Consider the following 24,499-nt stretch of genomic DNA (forward strand, 5'->3'; position numbering starts at 1 on the left):
GGCAGCAACAATACTACAGCGAGAATAAAAGTTACGCCTTCTTTCTTTGCGTGAACATTTGGGCGGCGTTATGCAAATCTTCCCACATCGTGATGTAGATATGTGGGGGCGTGTTAGAACAAGCCGTTTTAGGTAGGCATGGTTGACTCTTAACTTATATAAAGAATATCTCTTTGGATTTGAGACTTTAGTCTTAAAATTTAAATCACATCATATGACCCCTTTAAATGTACCTCTTCTATGATCAGCATGTTTTTATTTCGGATTCAAACTTAATTTTGATATTTTAGGGGTGGGAACATAAAGTCACAAATCTCAGGGTGATATCATAATGAAGACAAAAGCTTGCCACATGATTTAAGGCATCATTCTGCCTATCTGTGGGACAAGTTATTGGATTCACCTTAAATCCTGAATTCAGGCCTAATTTTTCCTATGACTGGATCTCCAGATCTTTTCGGAGACATACTGAAACCAGGTCCTTGTGATTTTCATCCCAAATTCACTCAATGTCTCCACCTCCCAGCAGCCACCCAATATATACACACACACACAATTAAACATTCAAAGGCAATTACCTGCATGGGTTCCTCTGCGATTAAGGCTTGGTTTGGAGCTGCTTCATTAATGCAGCGGCACGCAGGACGGCCATGAGAAGTGGAACGCTCTTACCAAAAACCTGCAAAGCAAACACAGAGTTTTCACAGAAATACGCTTCAGGGCATTTCAATTAGGCTCATTTGAGGGATGCTAATTAAAAAGGATCTGATTTATACTTTATTTCTTAAGTGTTAATGTAATCCATACAGACAAGCCCCATTTATTTATGTCCATTTATTCCATTTAAATCCAATCAAACATACCATCTGGATGTGAGAAGTCTAAGTCTGAAGCCTGACAGGATTCACAAGTAAATATAACTCTTTATGAAAAGTTCAGAAAGATGCTTTTACAGCCTCCTCCAACAAAAGGGCACTGAACCATCAATTGTACAGTGTTCTGTCGTTTATAGGCAATAATGCCATAGCCTACTTTTATGACAATGTAAAAGACAGCAATATTTTGTATGCAGCATGCAACTTTTATGCCTTTTCACCTTTAAGATCTGTTCAAGGACACCCAGCATTTTTACACCACCACTTAGTCCTTCACTAACTTAAACACATTTGATAATATGATTTTTCCAAAGAAAGAACCATTGTTTGTATTCCTATAACTCTACATTGAATATTTGGCATCTACGGTGCTGGCTTTGGTTTGGTTTTCCAACAGTTATTTAATTTATGCGCGCACAGTTTTTCTGTGTCATCATGATATAAACCTACTGATCCTAAACAGGGTCTCGTGGGTTGATTCTTATTGCACCTATTAACTGCGCAGGTAAGCCAAAACACCACAGAAGTGTCAAGATTGTTTTTTCTGTCAGCAAATTGTCATCCTGTTCTGACGGCAGCAGTAGCAAGTTATCTATTTCCTCTTTATTTAATTTTTTTGCCAGCTGTTAATGAATAACAGATAAGGTGAGGAATCAGCACATTTCCCTCGAGCTCAGACACTAATCAATGTTGTTGCGGCCCGTGTAAGACAGATCTAAATGGACGTATTGTTTTATGTGCTTCACTGTAAACTATCCACAGCTACAACCCACACAGCAGTATTCAAGCTTATCTGAAACACAGTATATCATATATGGTATAAAACTAATGAGAAAGGTTAAGGTGCTGGTTAATAGTAGTACATATTTTTGAACATGAATTTCACAAAGTTCAGAGGAAAATAATGTAATAATAATAATAATTATTATTTAAATTGAACCTAGCTGAAATACATTTAAATAAAAATTCATTTTAATAATAAAATAATAACATTAAACAAATAATAATTAATAAAAATATATAAAATAATAAATTCAAATGAACGAATGAACTAATCAATTATTTTGTTCTATTGAAAGTCATTTTACAGTACACTTAATGGTGAGCTGAGCAGAAAAAAGCTAAATAAATAAATGTTTTCCAGATAATACTTTGATTAAATTTATATTCTGAAAAAAAAGTTATAAATATTTTTATAATGTTTTTATGTCTGTATACTTGTAAATTTACTTATAATACTTATACATTTGCCTTTAAATATTAGAAATAGAAAGGCACATTTTCCCATCGAGTGGATCACCATATTTACAAAGTTTGTGGCATCAAAAAAAGATTAAAAAGTACCTTGTTTAGGACACATCAAATGCAGTATGTATCAACTTTAATCCCAGATGTTTATCCTAAAAACTTAGAGACTCAATTTGAGGACAAAAATTTTTTACAAATTATTCACAGTAAAAGTACAATTGTTGTACAGTAAAAGTATAAACCTATACACATAAAAAAAAGTGGTTCTTCAGCAGTTCTTTGAGTTGATTAAGGTGCTATATAGCACCACTGCCATACAAAGAATCCATTAAGCCCCTGTATAGTTCTTTACAGGTTCTCTAACTCTCTCTTAGTCTCTTAGTTTAGTTGGGGAAAGGATTAAAAAATGACATTAAAATACAATGTATTTCCTGAAGATGATGTGGTTCTCAACCTTTTTGCCCCCAAAGAAATATTCCAGGGCCCCCACACTGGACTTTTTGACCTCAGAAAAGCATAAAAGTGGTTCAAAACAGCTTTTGCTATTGTAGTAAATTCTCATTCATAGCAAACATTTGAGAGTGGAGTAACATATCTAAAATCTAAGGAGGGGAATGGGGTTCCACTTATGGTTCATAGCACCATTTGACAAAGGTGCCTAAAATCTACATTTTGTCATCATTTCCTCACCCTCATGTCATAACAAACCTGTATAAGTTTCTTTCTTATGTTGAACATAAAAGAAGATATTTTGAAGAATGCTGGTAACAGTTGATGGTCCCCATGGACTTCCATAGTATTTTTCCCCTACTATGGAAGTCAATGGGGACCAACAACTGTTTGGTTCTTCAAAATATCTTCTTTTGTGTTCAACATAAAAAAAAAAGAAACGTATAAAGGTTTGAGGGTGAGTAAACGATGACAACATTTTCATTTTGGAGTGAACTATTCTTTTAAAGATAGGTGCTATATAGCACTTAAAGTGGTTCCATATGATTACGAGCCAATGAACCACTTTTAGTGCTATTTAGCACCATTTGTGTTTAGAGTGTGTAAAATTAATATGGAAAGCAGAAAGTCTTGGAGAATTCGGTAAAAAGCACAAGCTGACATTGAGATATCTGACTTGTGTTTCCACATATTTGCCAAGATACCATTGAGATGAATCTCTAGAGGAATCTGAGTCGAACAACATATCTAAATTTTGTCTATGTATTTGGAGGGGCTATGGAATCACCTATTTATTTTTATTTATCCAAAAAAAACAAAAACAAAAAAACACATCTGATCTCAGACAACACAGCCAGATTGCATTACCGGTGTCACGATGTTGAGTGTATCTGTCTGGCACGTTCTTTCGATGCCCCCCTGAGATCTCAATCTTGTGCAAATACCTGGCAAAATGCCACCTAATTTTAAACTCAAAGTTATCCATTATTTAATGAGTAAAGAGAAAAACTTCACACTCAATCAACCATGGCGTCTGTCCTGACATCTCGAAACACCTTCGCTCCCCTCGCCATCATCACACATGGATTCATTTACCACTTTACGCTTAATGTGCTGTCACGTAAAAACCAAAAAAGTGCTTAAAACAGATGGGTGTTTGCACGACAGCACCTAAAGTGAGAAAGAATCGATCGGATCTTATCAAAGTGAGAATATTTGGACAGTCTTGTTGTGTTTGATGTTGTCACTATGGTGCTGGTGGGCCCAAACCGGCCCCCCTTTTTCAGAGTGGACTCTGCCTTTTGTCCCTTTGCCTCTCCGTCTCCACGGTCCTCTGCTCCTCCGCTAATTAATTCATCTGCACATCTCCTTTCCTCAGCCAGCACATTAACCCTGACCACTGGAGCCATCCTCATGGAAAAACGGTCCCTCTCCAAGCATGGAGAGGCACATCGGATTGACCTTTCCACCTCGGCCCCCCTCTCGACCCCTGGCTCTGAGTCTTGTCCCATCTGCATTTCAACACAGTACCAGCGCATATACTCAACCTCCTGCCCCTCACTCACTCACTCACTCTCGCCAGCCATGACACATTGTCAACAGCCCATGGGGGGCTCAAAAACTGCCCTCCTGGGTGCCCCAGCTGCATGCCATCATATCGTTCACTACATTCAGGAATGAAGTTGTGGAAATGCTTGGATGATTTCTGTGTTTAAGAACGAGGGAATGAAATTGAGAGCCATTGACTTGTTCACCTCCCAGACTGATACTGTACTGCTTCCCAAACCCCCTGATGAGTTGGTCTACCACAATTAATATGAGTTCAGTGATGTGATAACAGATGATTCATGAACAAATTACTCTAATGAGCCCAATCTTTCAGTAAATCATAAACAAAAAGCACAACTAATGCGATTGCCAAATGAATGACTCTTCTGAGTCAGATCTTTTAGTGAATCATAGCGCAATAAATGCAGTTCGATTGCCAAACGAATGACTCTTCTGAGTCGGATCTTTTAGTGAATCATATAGACAAAGCGCAATAGGCGCAGTCCAATTGCCAAATGAGTGCAAGTGCAGTCTTTTAATGATTAATATACAAAGTACGTCACATGCAGTTTTATTCCTGAATGAATGACTCTTATGAGCCCGATCTTTCAGTGAATCGTAAATATAAAGCACAACCAGCAGTCAGATTCTCAAATGAATGACTCTTCTAAGTCGATCTTTTAGTGAACCATAGACAAAGCTCAATAGGCACAGTCTGATTCCCAAATAAATTACCCTTTTGATTCGGGTCTTTTAGTGAATCATAGAAAAAAGCACATTAAGCGCAGTTTCTAAAAGAATGACAAGTGCAAGTGCAGTCTTTTAATGACACAACCAGCAGTCAGGTTTCCAAACGAAATGACTCCTATGAACCAGATCATTCAGTGAATCATAAACGAAAGGAACAAGTGCAGTCAGATTCCTGAATGAATTACTTCTCTGAGACAGATCTTTTAGTGAATTACAGACAAAGTGTGACAGACACAGTCAAATTTACAAATGAATGACTATTACGAGTCCAATCTCTTAACGAATCATAAAGTAAAAAAATAATATAGCGCAACAAGTACAAGATCAGCCTGATTTTCGAACAAATGATTCTTACGAGTCGGTTCATTTTAGTGATTCAAAAAAATAATACAGCGCAACAAGTACAAGATCAGCCTGATTTTTGAACAAATGATACTTATGAGTCGGTTCATTTTAGTGAATCAAAACCATACAGTGCAGGCAGTGTAATTCAAACAATTATCTAAACTAATGACTGCTATGAACCACTAATATTAGTGAATCAAATACATATAACTGTGAGTCTTTCTGGTTGCTGAATGGTCGTTTACATGACAATGTGCAGTTAAAAACAGTATAAAAAAACACACACACACATTTTTGTATTTATATTGTTATATAGTGTAGTGTAAAAGCCAATTATTTGATTAAATTTATATCACTTCTAAAAAATATTTGAGATATTTTTATATATTAAGTAATAATATTTTTTCTCAAAAATATTAGAAAAAAAAAATCAAGATCCCTCACACTACTGCATCAAAAAAATTCTGTTATGTTATGATTCAGGTGTGCAATGCACTATATATATTTTTTTTGGGCTTCTTAAAAATACTAAAAATATATATTAATTGAACTTTAAGGAACTTTAATCATTCAATAGAAATGGAATTGTTCAATTCAGTCACAAAAAACAATTTTTTAAAAAATATTTCAAGACAAAACTTATATATCTCATTCCTCAGATTCACCACAATGTTCTTTTTGGATTAAACCTTAACCAATTCATCCGTCTCCACATCGGCGCAGTGCAAACATGAGCGAATTACTTAGCAATGTCTGGGGACAGAGAGAGAAGGAGGCCCTGCGGCCAATCGCTCAATGAGTGTGGAACGAAGCCCAAGTTTCTCAGGAACACTCATAAAGCGTTGCGCCGCTTTACAACCCCATTGCTCAACATCACATGCCTTGAGAGAAGGGATATTACCTGAGATAAGGCGAGAGGGATCAAGCTTGGCACCAATCTGACCTCTCCCTCTATCCCTCCTCGCACACACACAAACTCAGGGAGTGGGACATTTTCATAGGGGGCTTTCAGACCTCCCAGGGCTTTCTGAATGACATTAAAAGTCAGGCACTGATGCACAGTAGCTATGTGACGTATTTGCTAAAACGAGCTCCTTCTCTCTCTGAACCACTGACCCCGGGACTATTATATGTCTTGCTGGAAAGCAGTCGAGAGCAAGATGTTTTGCCGAAATCAAAGAGGATCAGTGCAGCACCGCAAGGACTGTGTCACTTGTAGATTCTATAAATCATGTCTCGGTGATAAGCTAATTGCCTTATCCTTGACAGCAGCTCACTGAGAAAGCAATAAAGGGGCAGGATTACAAGACGTCGAACCATAAAGAGCAGGCCAGCGGTGGAGAAAGAGGGAAGGAGAATGATGAAAGACTGGGAATTGAGAGAAATGCACAATAGGAAACTAAAGTTAAGAGTAGAACAGCAAAAGAGGATCTTCAAGATTGATGAAAACGTATGAGTGAAGGCATTAAGTAATGCTATCAGGATAGTCTAGAAGATTCAGGAAGTAACTATTCCTGGAATAAAAGTCAAGAGGACAACAACTTTCCATCAAGAGTGTTGCGGCCTCATAAAAGACTGTGTGCAGCACCTTTACCCTGTTTCCTGTATAGTATCGCTGACACTGCTGGTCAAAAAGATCTCAATAAACTTAATTACTTCAAAGGTTTGGGGTCTATAGGATTTTTTATGTTTTTGATGTCTCTTATACTCACCAAGACTGCATTTATTTGATCGAAAATACAGTAAAACCATTCATATGGTGATTTTTACAATGTTAGGCTTCTATTTTGATATATTTTAAAATGTAATTTATTTCCGTGATGGTAAAACTTAAAATGCTGCTCATAAGATTTTCCCGTTTATCATAAATGAGTCTTATTACTTTGGAATGTGGAGTGAAAATGAGGAAAAATCACTTGAAATTAACTTCTCTCCACATGAACCACAAAATGGGACCAAATAACTATTAAGAAAATTGAAAAATGTTTAGTGGCGTTTACAGGTCCGGTGTGTAAGTGTTCAGCCTGACTGCCTCAGACATTTCCTGCATTGCTTTGTTAGGCCCCATGGCTGCCACTCAATTTAGAGCAGAGCTATTAGAACAAACTGCTCTTGGGGGCACAAAGGTAGATTGGGCATGACGTTAAGAAGCTAATCGTCTAAATGTCCCCTGTGCAAGGACAAACTTTGAAGAACAGGGATAATTGATCCAAAATGGAAAGAGTACCTTAAGGAGTTCATGAATGTGTCTTTTAATCTAAATCAAGCTAGATTTTTGTTTCAAATAAAAGCTGTTCTTTTGAACTTTCTATTTTACGTTAAAAAAAAATATTTAAAGATGCATCAGTTTTCACAAAAATAATAAGCAGCATAACTGTTTTCAACACTGATATTAATAAGAAGTGTTTCTTGAGCAGCAAATCAGCATATTAGAATGATTTCTGAAGGATCATGTGACACTGAAGACTGGAGTAATGATGCTGAAAATTCAGCTTTGCATCACAAGAATAAATTACATTTTAAAATAGAAAACAATTATTTTAAATGGTAAATATTACTGTCTTAATTGTATTTCTGATCAAATAAAACACATTTAAAAATAAATAAATACAAACTATGTGATAATTCTGACTGTCTGTATGATGATCTTATTCGCTTTCTCTTCATGCCTCAAACAGCATAATTAGCCCCTTTTAATAAAAGAAGTGAGGAAATCATTAACTTTCCTGGGGAAATCCTGTCTGTCTTATCCTTTCCAGCCTACAAATAACACAGGTCCTTCTTGACATCACCATGAAAACTATGTGATCTTGATAAGGACCATGGGGAGTTTTATTAAAAGAGACATCTTCCAACCCCTTCACTTCTTTTGTGGTTTGCAGTATTGGATATCAGAAAATGGGACTTTTCCGGCATGGGGCAGAACTTTCACCCCTTCAGTGGGAAAAATCTATATAGGATAAAACCACATCCATCATCATATTACAGTATGTCTGTTCCCTTTTTAAATTATATGTGCCATATATATATATATATATATATATGTATTGCTCTAGCAATTACAACAACCTGGGACCAAAGACATGCCCTTCCAAAGCAGCACTTTACCCGGCTAGGAATAAACTTGCAACACTGCCACAGCCATAAAATCAGAATGTAGAGAAAAACAAAGAGCCACGCTCCAGCACATCTTATCACATATAAAGGGCTGTAAAAGAAACCGAAAGACTCTTGAGCTCCTCAGGTGTGATTGGTATCTGAATTCACATGATTATCTTCAGCCGGTTAAAGCTGTCACACCAAATCTGCTCAGGACCAGTGCAAAAATACCAAAATACGCGACCAGCAAAGCACTCTCAGAACAACATAGATGTTAGCCTACCAACATGACAAGTATCGTTATGTCAATGAATCATATGATATCCTCTTATTTTAAACATAAGAGTGGGTGCAGCCAGCTGTAACTTAAATATAACATACACATATATATATATATGTATGAAGAGTTCAGATGCAAATGCCTCTAAGTACCGAAAATTAGCATTTTTATCAGGCTCCTATATTTATGTTCAGTTGTTTCACTTTAATTGCACAGAAAAGGACCTATACATTGCCATTACAGTAAAATCACTTAACCTAAACATAGGAACCTGATAAAAATGCTCATTTTAGATGAAAATTCCAGACATCACTTAGAGGCTTTGCATCTGAACTCTTCATATACATATATAATCAAAGTCACTGGCTTGTACCATAATAGTTTTAGCGTTTACTGCACTTTGTTGTTTTTATGGCTAATAAAATAAGTCTTGCACATTCAAAGAAAATGACTCACTTTTATATTTCAAAATAAGGTGGCTATCAAGCGATACAAATAATTCAGCTTTGCCTTGTTGTTTGCCATGAAGGAATCTCTTATGATCCATATGGATACAATTGTGAGAAGTAAGATACCATTGATTAAGTTGTGTTGACAAAGCCAACAACATGTTATTTTACAAATTTAAAACAACATTTCAAAATGCATCGTCTGATTAGACATCCCTAACGTTCCCATTTGGTTATTTTTGGGGAACCTAATAAGAACATTCTGGGAACATTTGGGGAACGTTCTGTTTACATAAAGAAAACTTTCCTGGCCAAACAGCAGAGAATGTTAGAACGTCTGTTCATGGGAACAAAAAACTAACATTGCCAGAACGTTATGAGAAACAAAAATGTCTTGCTGGGATACAGTTAAATACAACATACCGTTTAACCAGCTTTAAGATGCGATCTATCTTACAAGCTTTTAAAATTTTAAACAAGGTTTTGTCATCCATACAGCGTTTAGAGTTTCTACTGGCAATCTTTCCAAAGTTTAACATGGTCTTCACAAAATGTATTTTATGAAACCAAATGTGAAATCGTCAGAGCCATACATGTGTTTAAGACTTGATTAGCAGGTTTTTAAACGTTAAACTCCCTCATAAGTTTTTATACAACAGCAGGTGTGTTAAAGTATCGACGCTCCGTCGCTCAGCATTGTAAACCAAGGTTTCCATTCTAGAGACTGTAGGCCGCACAGAGGCGTTTCGCGATGAGAGGGAGCCCTCTAGTGTTTAGGCGCTGAAGTAGCAGACAACACGCTGTTAATGGCTGCTGCAGGCCCTGGCAAGAACAACCCAGGCCCACAGAAATATGCAGAATGAACAAACACAAAATCTTTCAGTCACACATTTTAATGAATCTGACAGGCCGCCTTTGTCACGGGCGGTACCTGAGTGGGCATATGGCATACGCTATGTGCAAACTATACAGTCATATGATTGTGCACAGATCAGAACTGTAAAAAGGCGAAAACGGACACATGCAAATTAATTCTACTCATCTGGAACAGCAGACAGGATGACGGCAAAGACATTTGCTGTGCGATCAAACCTTGACTACTTACATTCAGAAACCTGTTCCGCAGAAGATTACATTAGAAGACTAGCTTGACGGAGTTAGTATGTTGTAATACGTGTTACATATGATGTGTTTTTGCTTTTAAACTTTATTATATGTGCACTTCAATTATATCTAGTCCATTGTATATTCAGACAGACATTTCAAATAGTCAATATGGGTTCTCTCCAACACAATACCACTCAAGCATCAAATGAAAAGAAAATATACATTTACTGCAGAGGTATTCAGACACAAACATTCTTTACATAACAACAGAATGCTTTAAATCAAACCATACAACCAAATGCACTTCGATCAGTCACCCAAATACCCCAAAAATGACATACAGTGCATGACATTCAATGTATTACAGCACTAAGTCACCAAAAATATATCCATTTATAGCAGACATATGTGCTGGTCAATGCGTCACATTTTCTGACTTTCTTTATATTACATTTGCTTTGTTCCGTTTTTTAAAATTTTTACAACATATGTGCTAGGAAAAACCTGCAAGGACCATTAACAAAAACTTGGGCCTCTAATGAAAAGCAATTTAACTGCAACATGTACACAAGTAGTATGGGACACAATCCATGCAGTTGTGCACAGCCAGCATAGTCATGGTATGGTCTTGTTTAATATTCGTATATGACATCAGCGACCAGTGCATCACAGTCTTCATTGGAGATACATTCTACGGTCTGGTTTGGCCTGGACTCAGCCAGACTTGAAGAGGAGAATGGCCACCTGGCCCAAGTAGAAGTAGATGAAGTGTTTCGTCTCATGGGTCACGTAGCTGCCGAAGTTCCTTCCCACAATGCAATGCCACGTAGGATTGTATTTCTTATCGAACTCCTGTAACACGAGACAATGTGGTTTAAGCACTGGAGAAAATGCAAGCGCGACAAAAATACAAGTTAGGAGTCTAAAATAACAGTACGGCTCAAATCTCGGCACGACTCACCTTTTTGATGTATGCGGCAATGTCCTTCTCTATGTTGTATTTCTCCATGGCCTGCGTGGCACAGTCCACTGCATCCTGCTGCATGTCTTCAGACATGTCAGCGTTCTTGATCACAGCCTTCCTGTCGGTCATGGTGCCTGAAAATGTAGAAACGAACAAAGATCAGTCTCCACTGAGAGTCAAACAGTGGGGCCATTCATGGGCGCTTCTTCCCTGACAATGCCAAACAAATTCCTGACAGAATGCCACCAACGGAGAGGATCTGATTTGTTAAGACAATTCAAATGACACTAGATACTTTCATGAGAACCAAGCAGGTCTTTCAGTCCAGCACTAGCATTTGAAGCTAGTCAATAAAGGCCGTATTTGCATACTATTAATGCTGGACCCAGAAAACCAACTCAAACTGTTCTCAAATGACACTTTTTGGAGAGAAATCCAGTATAAAAGAAGTACTTTAACTAGCAATACCAAATACTGGGATAGATATAGTCCAAATGCACAGAAAGCACATTTGCAACCAATCAATAAAGGCCATATCTGCATATAGGCTCAGAGAACCTAATCAAATAGTGGTCAAATTCATATTTTTTGGGGAGTTAAATCCAGTATAGAAGTACTTTTGTTAACTAGCAAACCCAATACTGGGATACATATGGCCCAAATGCATATTCATAGACAGCACTATCATTTACCACTAGGCAATAAAGGCCATATTGACGCTGGGCCCATAAAACAAAGTCAAACTGTGCTTGAATTACAAATATTTGGTTTTATCCAGTATAAAAGTACTTTAGGTAACTAGCAACACCAATACTGGGATACAGATGGTCCGAATGCATACATAGACAGCACTATCATTTGCAGCTAGTCAACAGAACATGTCTGCATACTGTTAATGCTGAGCCCATAAAACCAAGTGTCAAATTACAATTTTTTTTTTTTTAAGTAAAATGTAAACTAAAAGTACTTCAAATTAGTTAACTAGCAACACCAATATTGGGGGTCCATGGAGATTGCACAAGGTAAATGTGTTTGCTGCACAAATGCAAACATTGACAGCACTGCCATATACAGGTATTCGATAAAGGCCATATATGCATACTACTAAAGCTAGGCCCATAAAATCAAGTCAAAATGCACCAAAATATAATTTTTTGGAATTAAATCCAGTATAATGTACTTTAATTCAGCTAAGTTAGTCCATATTTGCATTCTATTATTCCTGACAAGAAAACCAAGGCAAATTGGGCTAAAATTACATTATGTAAAATCCAGTACTTTAAACTAGTTAACCAGCAATAGCAATATTAATATTAGGATTCATATGGTCCAAAAGCATAAGGCAAACTAGTATAGAAAACCACTAACTAATAGATCATACACAGCTGATATCAGCACTTCACACCACATTGATTTAGCAGTTGAACTCAATTATATGGTGGCAGTCAACTGATTCACTGATTAAGGTCTGGATTCATCGATCAAGTCATTGACAGGTCAGGATGGAGGAATGCTACGTCACACCTCCTCCATTCACAGCGTGCGCGTTTGAGGTTCCAGCAAATCAATGAAACTCAGGTGCACGCGGCGTTCTCACTGTAGCGTCTGAATTTCAAAGTCAAATACACGCTTTGCTTTACTGAAGCGATTCAAATAAACAAAAATCGCCATTTATATATCTAAAACGAACGCATCAGGCTCGAAATGCATGCAAAATCATTCTTGTAGATCACCCGAGATGGCAAACTACTCAACTCACCTGTCAGCAATATTTAGCAAGGGAAATTTGCAAGTGAAAACAGTCGTTTCGGATATCCCTTTGACGCTATGAGAGGAACATATGGATCAAGTCAAACGCCGACTGGTGCCCGCGCTAAAATCCCTGGCTCTCCACAATGCCGTCCTACACAGCGCTCGCCATTGGCTGCAGACCAGCCGCTCCCTGCGCCCCTCTGCCAGCATCTTATTTCATCCCACAATGCATCTTTAACCGGAGACCAGAGGGAAATGTGCTTGTTTGGTTATAAGCATCAGGACTGTGTGGGCCAGAAAATAGCTTAAATTAGACTCGGTGGACCTTCGCAATGAAAACACTTTACTGATTGCAAGGTTAGAGGTATTAATCTGTTGTTCCTCTCATGGTCGGTCCCACGCAGTGTAATGCAACTAGAAATGTAATGATTCTGGCTACAATTCCGGTTCATCAACGAATTTTATAGAAATATATGGACAAATGCAATTAATTGGATTTAACAGTCTGCTATCAAATTATGAGATTATTTCAGGTTTCAACAGAATTAGAATGCAGGCATATAGGGCTGTTCGATTCCGAAATTTTTGGAATCGATTCCTCACTGTTGTTTTCTTTTCTTTTTCGATTCTTGTTATTTTAGATTGAAGGAACCTATAATTTCACCATGACTGCAGGATAAAGGTCGTAGAAAGTATTCTTCTCATAATATGAAGCTTTATTTGTAAATAAAAATAAAAATAAAAATGACGTTACATAAATTGTAATTTTGTCTGCTTTGCCCGCCACGGCATGTCTCTGCTGAGCTGTGGGCTATGACTAATAGCCCACAGCTCAGCAGAGACATGCGTTTATCGCATTAATTGAACAAGACATGAAAAGTGTCTAAAATAAATGTGCACAGTTCAGCTGAATGATGAAGTTTACTTTGACTGTAGGCCTGTGCTTTGCACAAAATTAACAAACTGTGTACACTGAAACAAAATAACCAGAACATTAACAATAACTGATAGAGCTCGTGGTTTATCTGTCAATCAGATGCGCTCTCGGCCACTGATCTATGCTCAGGACGTTTTCTTTTATAATTATCATTGACTGATAGCATATGATTCATTGACATAACGATACTTGTCATGTTGGTAGGCTCACACCTGAGGAGCTCAAGAGTCCTTCGGTTTCTTTTACAGCCCTTTATATGTGATAAATACTGTCCCTGCGTTCCATTCGGAAGGGCTCATCCCTATGCCCTAATCCCTTCAAAGGGTTTACTCTCCGGAGTGAGAGCTTTGAAGTGTGTAGGGTACCAAACAACTGTTTCTTGAAGTGCCCTTCTGCGTCGTCATCACGTGCCCACACGGAGGCGCCGTAATCATGCAAAGGATCATGGGAGCCCTAAGTGTCCATCAGTTGTACCCTTCGAAATCCTTCATTCTGGAGTGACCAGCTTGAGCACTTTGGTTTGGAACGACCCTTCAATATGGCGGCCATAATTGTTTTCACTCCGAAGTGCCCTTCGGAGGGCGATATATCCCGTTTGGAACGCACCGTTCATTGTAGTTAAGTAAATGATTCATTCATTCACAAAAAGAACCGGCTCAAAACGAGTCATTCTTTTGAGAGTCGGGAATCCCGACACGTACAACGCTACGAGTCGGGATACACTGATTTGTAGAGTTGTATTTTTTCATTTACTATAAAGAACCGACTTATCTACTGCAATAAACTTATTTTCCCTAACCAATTCTTCGTAATATAATTATCCTAACAGTAGACGGTTTTCAGTTACTAAGCAACACCACTAAGCGCATTAATATAGAATTCAACTTTTGGGCGGCATCCAAAATTAAAGGGACAGCTAACTTTTTTTTAATAGCAGTAGTCCTGTAGCTCTCATAACTGAGCATGGTGTTAATAAAGCAATGTGTTCGATTACCAGATGATGTATCAACTAATAAAATGTGTACCTTAAGTACAATATAAATTAATAAACACAAATAGCTGTCATCATTTACTCAACCTTCACGTCTTTCCAAAACTGCACAACTTACTTTCTTCTGTAGAACACAAATTTTGAGATTTTGAAAAATGTGCACATTTGTGCAACATTGTATGGACAAAAACCGTTGAAACATTCAAAATATTTTGTTCCAAAGTCAAACAAGCTTGACACGCTATGACCAAGTAAATAATTAAAAATTTCTGGAGAACTGTCCCTATAAGTGTCATAATTTCACAATATTCAACAATTCAAAAGCATTAAAAAAAAAAGGCAAAGGAACACACTTTTGTACCAATGAATCCTTTATTTAGGCAAAAACTGTTCACTTAAAAGAAAAATGCTAGCAATGTCAAAGCATCTAACGTCCACATTGGGACAGTGTAAATCTAAAATGCCTGAGTAAACCCCTCCCCATCCCAAATGCACTTTCAGTTTACCATACTGTTCCTGTCGATTCCATCCCCAAAGACTGCTCCAGCATCTGCTCCGCCAATGTGTTAAAAAAAGAGAAGGGCCAAAATGTCTACATTTTCCACTGAGGTATAGAGAAAATAAAGGGGGTAGGGAAGTACTTTTGAATTGCGGCCTTAAAAATCCTATGATCCTGGGAGCAATTGATCCTGTTCCATGTATCCAGCATTCCCTATCCTATCTTCATTATGTACTGATCCCAGTGATCCGGCATCCACTGAGCCTCTCCTCCAATCCAAACCTTAAGATACCAGCAAAATCAAAACAAAGGAGGCAAAGAGTTAGAATCAAATCCACTCAAACCTGCCTTTGATGCATGCATACAGCATTAAGGCCAAGACAGACCATCAAAACTAATAACCTAACACTAAGACTGAATCAAACATGAAAGCTGCAATCTGTCTTTGGACACAAAAACCCAACTAGACGTTTGACCAGTACATCTTTACAATGCAACTAAAGATACCACCTCATTTGAAAGTGATCTAAAGTTGGTTCAGTTACTCAAATCATGCCCTAAGGGCCAACAAGTCTCTTTTTTGATGCAATAGAGGTTTGTTCTAGAGTTCAAATTCACCCCTTTTACGCAAAATCAGATTTAGCAATCCTTTATTACAAAGCATCAGTTCTGTGACACTTATAGAGGAAGACAGCATAAAACAATTGAGAAACCCACTATCCCACGAATAACTTTCATACATGGCATTTACAAAAATATTGGGAGCCATAACATAACCCTTTGTTTGGTCTATGAAAAAGACTTCTTTGTATTTAAAAAAAAAATTAATGGGGAAAAGAAATCAAAGAACTTGGTTAAAAAAAAGCATGTTTAAAAATAACCAATGCAGGGAGAGAAAAAAAAATAAAAAGAACAGAAAGACATTCATAAGATGATCATGGTCTCATGAGACAAGAAGGGTGGAATTAAAACATGGGGTTTGTGTAAAGACTGTAAAAACAAATGGTTCAAGGGCTCCGAGAGGGCATGTTTAGGAGCGAGAGCGGGAACGGCTATGGCGCGGGGAGTACTGCGGGGATCCTCGGCTACGGCGAGGGGAGTAGCTACGGCTACGGTTGTTGCTGCGGCTGCGACTCCTGCTGCGACTGCGGCTCCTTGATCTTGATCTTCCATAGCTCGGACTGCGGGGACCGTCCACCTTCACACGGATGTACGCGGTTTCTCCCTGGCAGAGACAGAACTTTCCATTGAGCAAGTGTAGTTAACATTGTCACTATACTTACCAGACTTCCTGCAATGAAACAATGCTCTTTGGTTGCACACTAGTATTCAACCAGTATTTTATATTATTCAACCTGACTACACAAGACTTCCAGTTTGACAAGGTTTAGCTTTGGTATTCACAAGGAAGGGTCAGCCAATACTGGATTTTGACAATATAATGAATTAGCCGGTAACTGGTAAAAAAAAACACTAATGCTGAACTGTTACAAAATTAAGTGACTTAAGTATGTGCAGTAATTATAAAAAAAAAAAAAATCTAAAATTCTTTTAATTTTGTCATGAAATAATAAAGTGCAAGAAAGGGAGAGAGATTTGTTTTTCCTTTAAGCTGCCATGTACAATATGTATATATTATTTTTACTTTATTCTTACCTTTTTGCACTAAAATGCTTTCTTTAGCACAAAGAAAAAGTTTGTAGAACATGTATGTATATAGCTACCGCTTTCTTACAAAGCAGGCGATTAGACAAGTTAAAAATCTGGGCAGCATTTCCACAACAACAAGGTTAATATTAAAAAGAAATTGATTAACAATACCTACTTAACATATGACAGCAGAGAAACTGATTTCTCCCAGTAATTCATAGTTCCAAGATGCAGCTATTGATGCCAATTAATTGGCTAAATTGCTACGTCAAAATATTTTCACTAAGACAAATTCACTTAAAACATAGAACCTCTTAGCACAACATTAGGATTTGCTTACCTTAGGAATATTCCAATGCTAAGCATATCCAAAAATCCAGATTAAAATCTCAAACCTACCTCATGAGACCGGAATTTTGTGTTATCCAGTTTGCGAACGGCGTAGGTCATGTCTTCTTTGCGAACAAACTCCACCACACCAGTTCCATCTCGGAAAGTATCAGCGTAACATACATCACCTGCTTCACGCATGTGATCCTTCAGATCCTGCCAGCTCCCGCTCGGTGGAAGCCCTGGAATCAAATCCAACAATCAATACAACTTCAAAGATTCTTAAATTAGCTAAAGCTGTGATGCTAACGTACCTGATACGATTACTCTATTCTCTGAACGTCTGGAGGGGGGTCCATATCTACCCCTAGGAGCCCCACCACCACCACCTCCTCCTCCTCCTCCTCCTCCACCACCACCGCCGCCAAAACCTCCTCTCCCACTCCTGGGAAACTCCACTCGAAGACGATAGCCATCATAGTCATACCCATCACGGGCATAAACAGCGTCCTCTGCATCTCTAAAGGAAACGGAGCAGGAAAGCATGTAAATACCAATCTGGCATGAAAAACCAGTCAGTGTGGCTAGAGGTCGCACGGAGTTAAACTACAAATAGCAACTACGGTAATCTAACCAGCTAGTTAAGTGACTTAACACTTAAAAGTAATGCAAAATTGCCTCAAAATACAGAAGAGGTCAGTGCTAAACAGTCATTTGTAGCAAAAACTCACTGAAACTACATTAGTCAACATTTGAAGTGGATAAAAAAAAAGTTAAAGTTGTCCTAAGACAAGAACGCATTTTGGTTTTAGGTTTTTAGGACAACTTTGAAAGGTTTTGATCCACTTCAAATGTTGACTACTATAATTTTAAGTCAAGCGCAAGTCATTTGTCTAGTTACAAAGCTAATTTCCATATCCAAACCTAAGGCAGGCTTTAAAGCCTAACAAAGGCTAACTTAAACTTAAGTTTACACATTAAACAAACATGTTAGGTCAAAATAAACAACTAAGTTGCAAAGCCTGCACTCACTGACTAAAAAAAAAAAAAAACGGTTAATATAAACGAAGCTCTGGAAACATGGTGAGCACGGCTAAGCTAATTAGCACGTTAGCACAGAAAGCAAAAAGCTCATTTACAAAAATACACACTTGCTTATATATAGATTGCAAAAACACAGTTTTCAGAGAACATGTTTTTAAATTTTTTATAATTTAAGAAGTAACTTAAACTTAAGTTTACACATTAAACAAACATGTTAGGTCAAAATAAATAACTAAGTTGCAAAGCCTGCACTCACTGACTAAAAAAAAAAAAACCGGTTAATATAAACGAAGCTCTGGAAACATGGTGAGCACGGCTAAGCTAATTAGCACGTTAGCACAGAAAGCAAAAAGCTCATTTACAAAAATACACACTTGCTTATATATAGATTGCAAAAACACAGTTTTCAGAGAACATGTTTTTAAATTTTTTATAATTTAAGAAGTGTAACCGGCAACGTTGAAACAAACAGATTAACAAGTTAGCCTTTAAGCTAAAGGCTCAAGGTTCAGTTGTACCCACCTTGGGTCTTCAAACTCGACGAAGGCGAACGGAGGTCCGCCTCGTCGGTTTTTCAGATCGATGTCTCGAATGGCTCCGTACTTATAAAACACATCTTCGACATCTTTAGTGCGGATATCAGGGGGCAGATTGCCCACATAGATGCGGCAGTCGTTGTTTCCAGCAGGGCCGCGGATCACACCACCACCAGACATCTCTGCACTGCTAACGTTATACCGTCACCTTCCTGCTGGGCAGACAAATAAATGGCACTTTTTGAGTCTGTATATAACAGCTGTTTGTTTAACTTGCGAAATACGTTAAACAAACCGCAACACCAGTCACATACAAAACAAAGAGACTTACTATTATTTGAAGCACCGCTTGCACGCGCACGACGAGAGCGTGTTTCCTCTGGAGAAGCGCGGATAGCTTCCTCTTCAAGCGCGCTTTACCCACCGCGGATGAATCTGGGGAAACAGGCTGAAAGGGCGGGTAATGGAGTAGCTACATTCGCGACGCGAAATAGTTCGGATAGTGACGTCTAAAACAATACAAATATTTTATATAGGTGGGTAATTAGTATGGATAAGGAGCGAAAGGGTATGTCAAGCTTTTATTATATACCTTTGCACTGACTTGTTTGGTCCTCGGGTGAAGTCAATAGTCTACTTATTATTGTTTGCACCTGCTGGCTGCTGCTGAGGTAAACTGTAGATTACCGATTGACTTGCATGGAGACAAAGTTTAAAAAAGAATAAACCATTTACAATTATCCGTATACCTTGCGATGTAAGGCATGTGAATTGATCTCTTTATTAAAATATATAATAGTAGCAATAACCTATATATAGCCTAATACTCTAATAACGAGCATATGTAGCCTACTAGTGTGTTTCGAAAGATTAGAGTCAAGAGACACATCTTCTATCTTCACAATTTTATTGCAGCATTTTCAGTTTGTATTCAGGTTGTCAATAATTTAGTTTCACTTTTGTTTTGTCAATAATGCATCAAGCCAGACATTCAGAATCATCAGAAACTCATAAACTTGTAATCCATGCAGTTATTATTCATCATAACAAAGGGATTATTAAAGCTTTAGATGACAAAAGGGTAGATTACAGAAGCATATATATCCTTATCTATCCAAAGAAACTCTTAAATGTCGACAGTAAGTGATAAGGATCAACATAACAGTCAACTGTAACTTTATTAATACTCCATTACTTTCCTAAAGAATTATCTTGGCAACAAAAGCTATAACTTTACAATGTTTTTAAGACAAGCAGAGGACACCACAAAATTTCACATCCTCAGAAACTTACTGAGCAATCACTTTCATGTGTGGTTTTTTACTGTATATCAACATCACATTTAGGAGTAAATAATCTACTTATGTTTGAGTGTTTAATATGGAGGTGGCAGTGAAATCTGCTAGCTTTCAGCTAATGCTGGATTATGGGAATCAGCGGCATTTCAATATGCGTAGCTGGAAAGGTAATGAGAAAGACCAGTGGCTCCGCTGCTGTCACCACAAACCGTGTACTTCCCTTGAGATGCCAGACTGTTGATCTGAGGAGAAAAGAAGTAGAGAAGCAATTAGAAAGAAGATCTATTTATCTTTATCTATCTGTCTGTCTGTTTGTTTATGTATAGATTTGGTTGGCATGCCTCTGCTCGTTTGATGAATTCCTCGGTTGCGGCGGCTTCATTCTCTCTCTGTCCACGCCAGGTCTTCAGAGCTGAGGCCTGCAGAGCTCGGCCGAATGAGAAGGTGAGAGCCCAGGGTTTCACAAGTGAACAGTTATTGATGGCATTTAGGTTAATGGAGGCCTCCTCCTCACTTTGACCTCCTGAGAGAAAGGTCACCCCTGAAAGTGCAGGAAGTCTGTAATCACGCAGTGTCCAGACTCGTCACTGAATCTGAAATCAGGTTTAGAGTTTGTAATGTATCCTCACCTGTCACTGCGGGCGGGACAGTACGCCGCAGAGCAGTGACTGTTGCCATGGCAACCTGTCACTGAATCTGAAATCAGGTTTAGAGTTTGTAATGTATCCTCACCTGTCACTGCGGGCGGGACAGTACGCTGCAGAGCAGTGACTGTTGCCATGGCAACCTCCTCTGCACTGTATTTGGTTGGGCAGCCGTGTCCAGGGGTCACCATGTTGGGCTTGAGTAGTGTGCCTTCCAGATACACATGATGATCAAACATGGCTTTGTAGACTTCTGCAAGCACCTGAATAAATGACAGTGAATGTGTAAAGCATAAGTTCACTCAAAAACTGAAAATACTTTTTTGTCTTGCTCTCACGGTGTTCCAAAACTGTGTAACTTGATTTATTCATCTATATTAACTTTGATTTATTTATCTATGTTCATATGTTGTTTTGGACCCCATTAACTTCATTGTATGAACAGAACAGTTGTTGCAAAGAGAAGAAAGAAAGTCACACAGGTTTGGAATGACATGAGGGTGAATAAATAATGATGAGATTTTCATTTTTGGATGTAATATCTCTTTAAGAAGTAGAGTATAACCAACCCTCTCTGTAACGAACTGGCAACGCTTCAAATTGTGGTCTCCATCAGGTAGGATCTCAGGTTCCACTATGGGTACAATCCCATGCTGCAAGTACAGTTGGGACAAGAACTTGAGCTTTAACAAATCTCCATTTGCATCTCTTATAAATGAATTTAGCCGAATGAACATTTTACCTGCTGACAAATACTAGCATAGCGAGCAAGGACTTTAGCATTTTCTTTAATGCACAGGTTTGACGGGTTGGTATCACTGATTTTCATCACACAACGCCACTTTGCAAAGTCAGCTCCATCCTTTTTATACTGAGCGCAGCGTTCTGAGAGCCCATCCAGACCTGTTGAGAAGGTAGAGCTGTTCAATTGTGATGATCATTATGTTCTGGGTCCTAAACTGACCCTAACTGGATTCAAGACAATTCACAAAAAAATCACAGTATGGAAAATAACCTTTAACATGAACACTTCTCAAACATTACGAAAAAGTAAACATAAGAATATATATTTAAAATTGTATTGATTTTTTAAAAACTGTAATATATATATATATATATATATATATATCAAACAACATATTGTTAACAATGGCAAAATCATTTGTTCGTTTTCCAGCAAAATTCACATGCATGAACTGATAAAAATTTAAAATTGATTTATCAAATATTCAGATCCAGAGAACGGACATCTTTAAAATACCTTGTGTAGTGGTTTCTCCATTAGTCCCTGGCAAGGGGACTACACCTTTGTCAACCTGTGAAGAAAGGGCAAAATGTTTTAGAAATGAAATATAATTTTAATTCAGCTCATTGACTTAAACACCCTGTCAGAAAAAAGGTGCAAAAATTGTACCTTTATCAGTACAGTAGGTGCATATTAGTATCTTAGAGTAGTAATGTGTACCCTGAAGTTTTCCAACTTTTTAGGGGTAAATAGAGTACAAAGTTGCCTCTTTAAGGGTACTGCCCTAGTGACAAGCTGTTGTACCCCTAAAGGTATAATTTGTGTACAATTAAACACAAAATTCAAATACAGTGTTTCCCAAAAACAGGTTTTGTGATCACTCCCCATATCTGCGAATATTTGGACAAACGGAGAGATCTGTCCCAAAAGTATCCCACTGATTGAACCGCACTTGAAATGCTTTTTCTAATTAGACATGAAAGGAAGTTATGGATTAAATGGGATTGAGAAATGTTGCAAGCCAGGTTCAAACTCACAGCACCTGCATGAGCACCAAGGTTCAACATGTCAAGACAAACACTCCTACATCTGAGACTTCATACCTTGATTCCGATAGTGATGCCCTTGTCCTTTATCATCTTGACGAACGGGACACCATCATCAGAGTATTGGTAGAGTGTTTCGTGGAAGAAGATCACTCCACCGATGCAGTTATCAATGCGGTCATCAGCGGTGAAGAGCACCTGGCGGTAGAGGCGGCGGTTCTCCTCGTTGTTCTCTACCCCTATCTGGTTCAAACGCTTCCCCAGGCTGCCTGTTAGAACATCCACAGGATCAAAGTGAGTTCTTGCAGATTTCTTTCACACTGCAATTTATGACGACTAACTGGAGGAAGCCACACTAACCTATGGACTCGTCTGCAGCTAGGATGCCTTTCCCTGGTGACACTATGCGCAGAGCTATCTCATGTAGCTCCTTCTTTTGCTCAGTGGTGAGGGGAGGAAACTGATGGGTCATCCTAAATGTCCAGCACAACCTGAGGATATGAACATTGTAATGACATAATCATAAACACCAGTACATTACATAATCAAGATGGGATATCAAAGACATCACCATATATTGCCTTTGTGCTGAAGTCATTTATGCTTATAACAGGGTCTGTATGGTTCACATACAATGTAAGAAAAAAATGTAGAACGTTGAAATTTAAAATCTAAAGGAAAATTACCAGTGACTTTTTTTTTTAAAGTTTGCAAACGTTTCCTAAAACATAACAATGTGTAACTTGAAACAGTACGTTGTAGAATTTTAAAATTGTGATTTCCTGGAAAATTTATGGAAATTGATGACATTTTTAAAAAGTCTATTCTATATGCACAACTATAGAACCTTTATTTGGTTAGAAATTGGTTTCTGTGAGTTTAATCTCACATCTAGTATGCAAGTTCAATCCTCATCTAGTAAACATAAATATTAATTAGATGTATTGAATTATTCTGATATATATTGAAGTTTATTTGACAAGAAAATACAATTTCAGTCTTTCTACTAAGATTTCATGTTTAATTCAGTGTGTTACTTGTTGTTTCTTTGTAATTATCTGTGAAATGCACAAGCAATTTCTGAGTTAATTTTTTTTCAGTAGAATTGATGCAAAGTTCTTTTTAAATGAAATAGCCATCAAAAACAAAAAAAGTTAAATAGATCAATCCAACACAATTAATTCACTTAAAGGCACAGCAGCTCTTCTGCTAAATGTTGTTCAGTTCAGAAATGCCAAGCATTCACTTTCACAAACGCTTAACAAAGATTTCTGCAACTCTGGCAAACTTTGTTATCCACAGCCACAACTGAAGCACATAGACACAGTTTACAAGCCTTATGCATATATAAATTACTCTCTTTATGAATAACTAAATCGCAAAAGTAATGCACAATATGTTATTTTTAAGAGTTCTCAACTTCTTGAAAACCTTTTGAACCTTTAGCAGCTATCCAGAAAACTGATCGTGCATATATGGCTCTCAGCATTAAAAATGATCTATACATTTTCTAAATGGTACTTTTTAGTAATAAAAACCTTACGAAGTTGTTTCTCCATCGCGTATTTCACAAAATAATTGTAACTCAAAATGGTGATGGCAGATAATTCAACAGATGGAATTACTCACCAGGTCAGAGCGGACCGACTGACTCAGACTGAAGGGGCTTTTTCCTGCAGACGAGATGAGACGTGACTGATTCTTTAACAGTGCCAGTGTCCCAGTTCTTTATGAAGGTGATATCCCAGGGGATGCTGACACTTGTGTAAGGGCGGAGCTTAACGTCATGCCCTCATTAAGTTATTGGAGGAGGTGTTAAAGGCCACCAAAGGTTGCCCACCTGATCCCATTTCTCTAGCAGCATAGATTCTCATTATTTTTCACAATACAATGCAACCAAATTAGATTTTTT

At 37.9% G+C, this 24,499-nt stretch overlaps 3 protein-coding genes across 5 annotated transcripts; all 3 read right to left on the minus strand.

Annotated features, from left to right (window-relative positions):
- Positions 1-10,626: 10,626 nt before the first annotated feature.
- On the minus strand, positions 10,627-13,075 carry dynll2a (dynein, light chain, LC8-type 2a). Its single transcript, XM_016519972.1, has 3 exons — positions 12,875-13,075; positions 11,113-11,249; positions 10,627-11,003 (listed from the first exon to the last, which is right to left on the minus strand). The coding sequence occupies exons 2-3, from the start codon at positions 11,242-11,244 to the stop codon at positions 10,866-10,868; spliced, it is 270 nt and encodes an 89-aa protein (XP_016375458.1). The 5' UTR covers positions 11,245-11,249; positions 12,875-13,075; the 3' UTR covers positions 10,627-10,865.
- A 2,073-nt stretch (positions 13,076-15,148) lies between these two features.
- On the minus strand, positions 15,149-19,384 carry LOC107714048 (serine/arginine-rich splicing factor 1). Of its 2 annotated transcripts, none has more exons than XM_016519862.1 (5): positions 19,186-19,384; positions 18,841-19,066; positions 17,589-17,794; positions 17,344-17,516; positions 15,149-16,519 (listed from the first exon to the last, which is right to left on the minus strand). In XM_016519862.1, the coding sequence occupies exons 2-5, from the start codon at positions 19,032-19,034 to the stop codon at positions 16,325-16,327; spliced, it is 768 nt and encodes a 255-aa protein (XP_016375348.1). In that variant the 5' UTR covers positions 19,035-19,066; positions 19,186-19,384; the 3' UTR covers positions 15,149-16,324. The 2 variants fall into 2 exon arrangements, with proteins under 2 accessions (XP_016375348.1, XP_016375267.1); XM_016519781.1 differs by having other exon boundaries at positions 18,841-19,069.
- A 360-nt stretch (positions 19,385-19,744) lies between these two features.
- aldoca (aldolase C, fructose-bisphosphate, a) lies at positions 19,745-24,299 on the minus strand. 2 transcript variants are annotated; one of them, XM_016520090.1, is made up of 10 exons: positions 24,217-24,299; positions 22,948-23,078; positions 22,645-22,856; positions 22,058-22,112; positions 21,539-21,699; positions 21,366-21,449; positions 20,940-21,059; positions 20,782-20,836; positions 20,494-20,693; positions 19,745-20,394 (listed from the first exon to the last, which is right to left on the minus strand). In XM_016520090.1, the coding sequence occupies exons 2-10, from the start codon at positions 23,057-23,059 to the stop codon at positions 20,299-20,301; spliced, it is 1,095 nt and encodes a 364-aa protein (XP_016375576.1). In that variant the 5' UTR covers positions 23,060-23,078; positions 24,217-24,299; the 3' UTR covers positions 19,745-20,298. The 2 variants fall into 2 exon arrangements, with proteins under 2 accessions (XP_016375576.1, XP_016375645.1); XM_016520159.1 differs by lacking the exon at positions 20,782-20,836 and having other exon boundaries at positions 20,885-21,059.
- Positions 24,300-24,499: the final 200 nt, after the last annotated feature.

The sequence above is a fragment of the Sinocyclocheilus rhinocerous genome, unplaced genomic scaffold (assembly GCF_001515625.1).
Source record: "Sinocyclocheilus rhinocerous isolate Xijiao unplaced genomic scaffold, SAMN03320098_v1.1 scaffold821, whole genome shotgun sequence".
In the NCBI taxonomy this organism is placed as follows: domain Eukaryota; kingdom Metazoa; phylum Chordata; class Actinopteri; order Cypriniformes; family Cyprinidae; genus Sinocyclocheilus; species Sinocyclocheilus rhinocerous.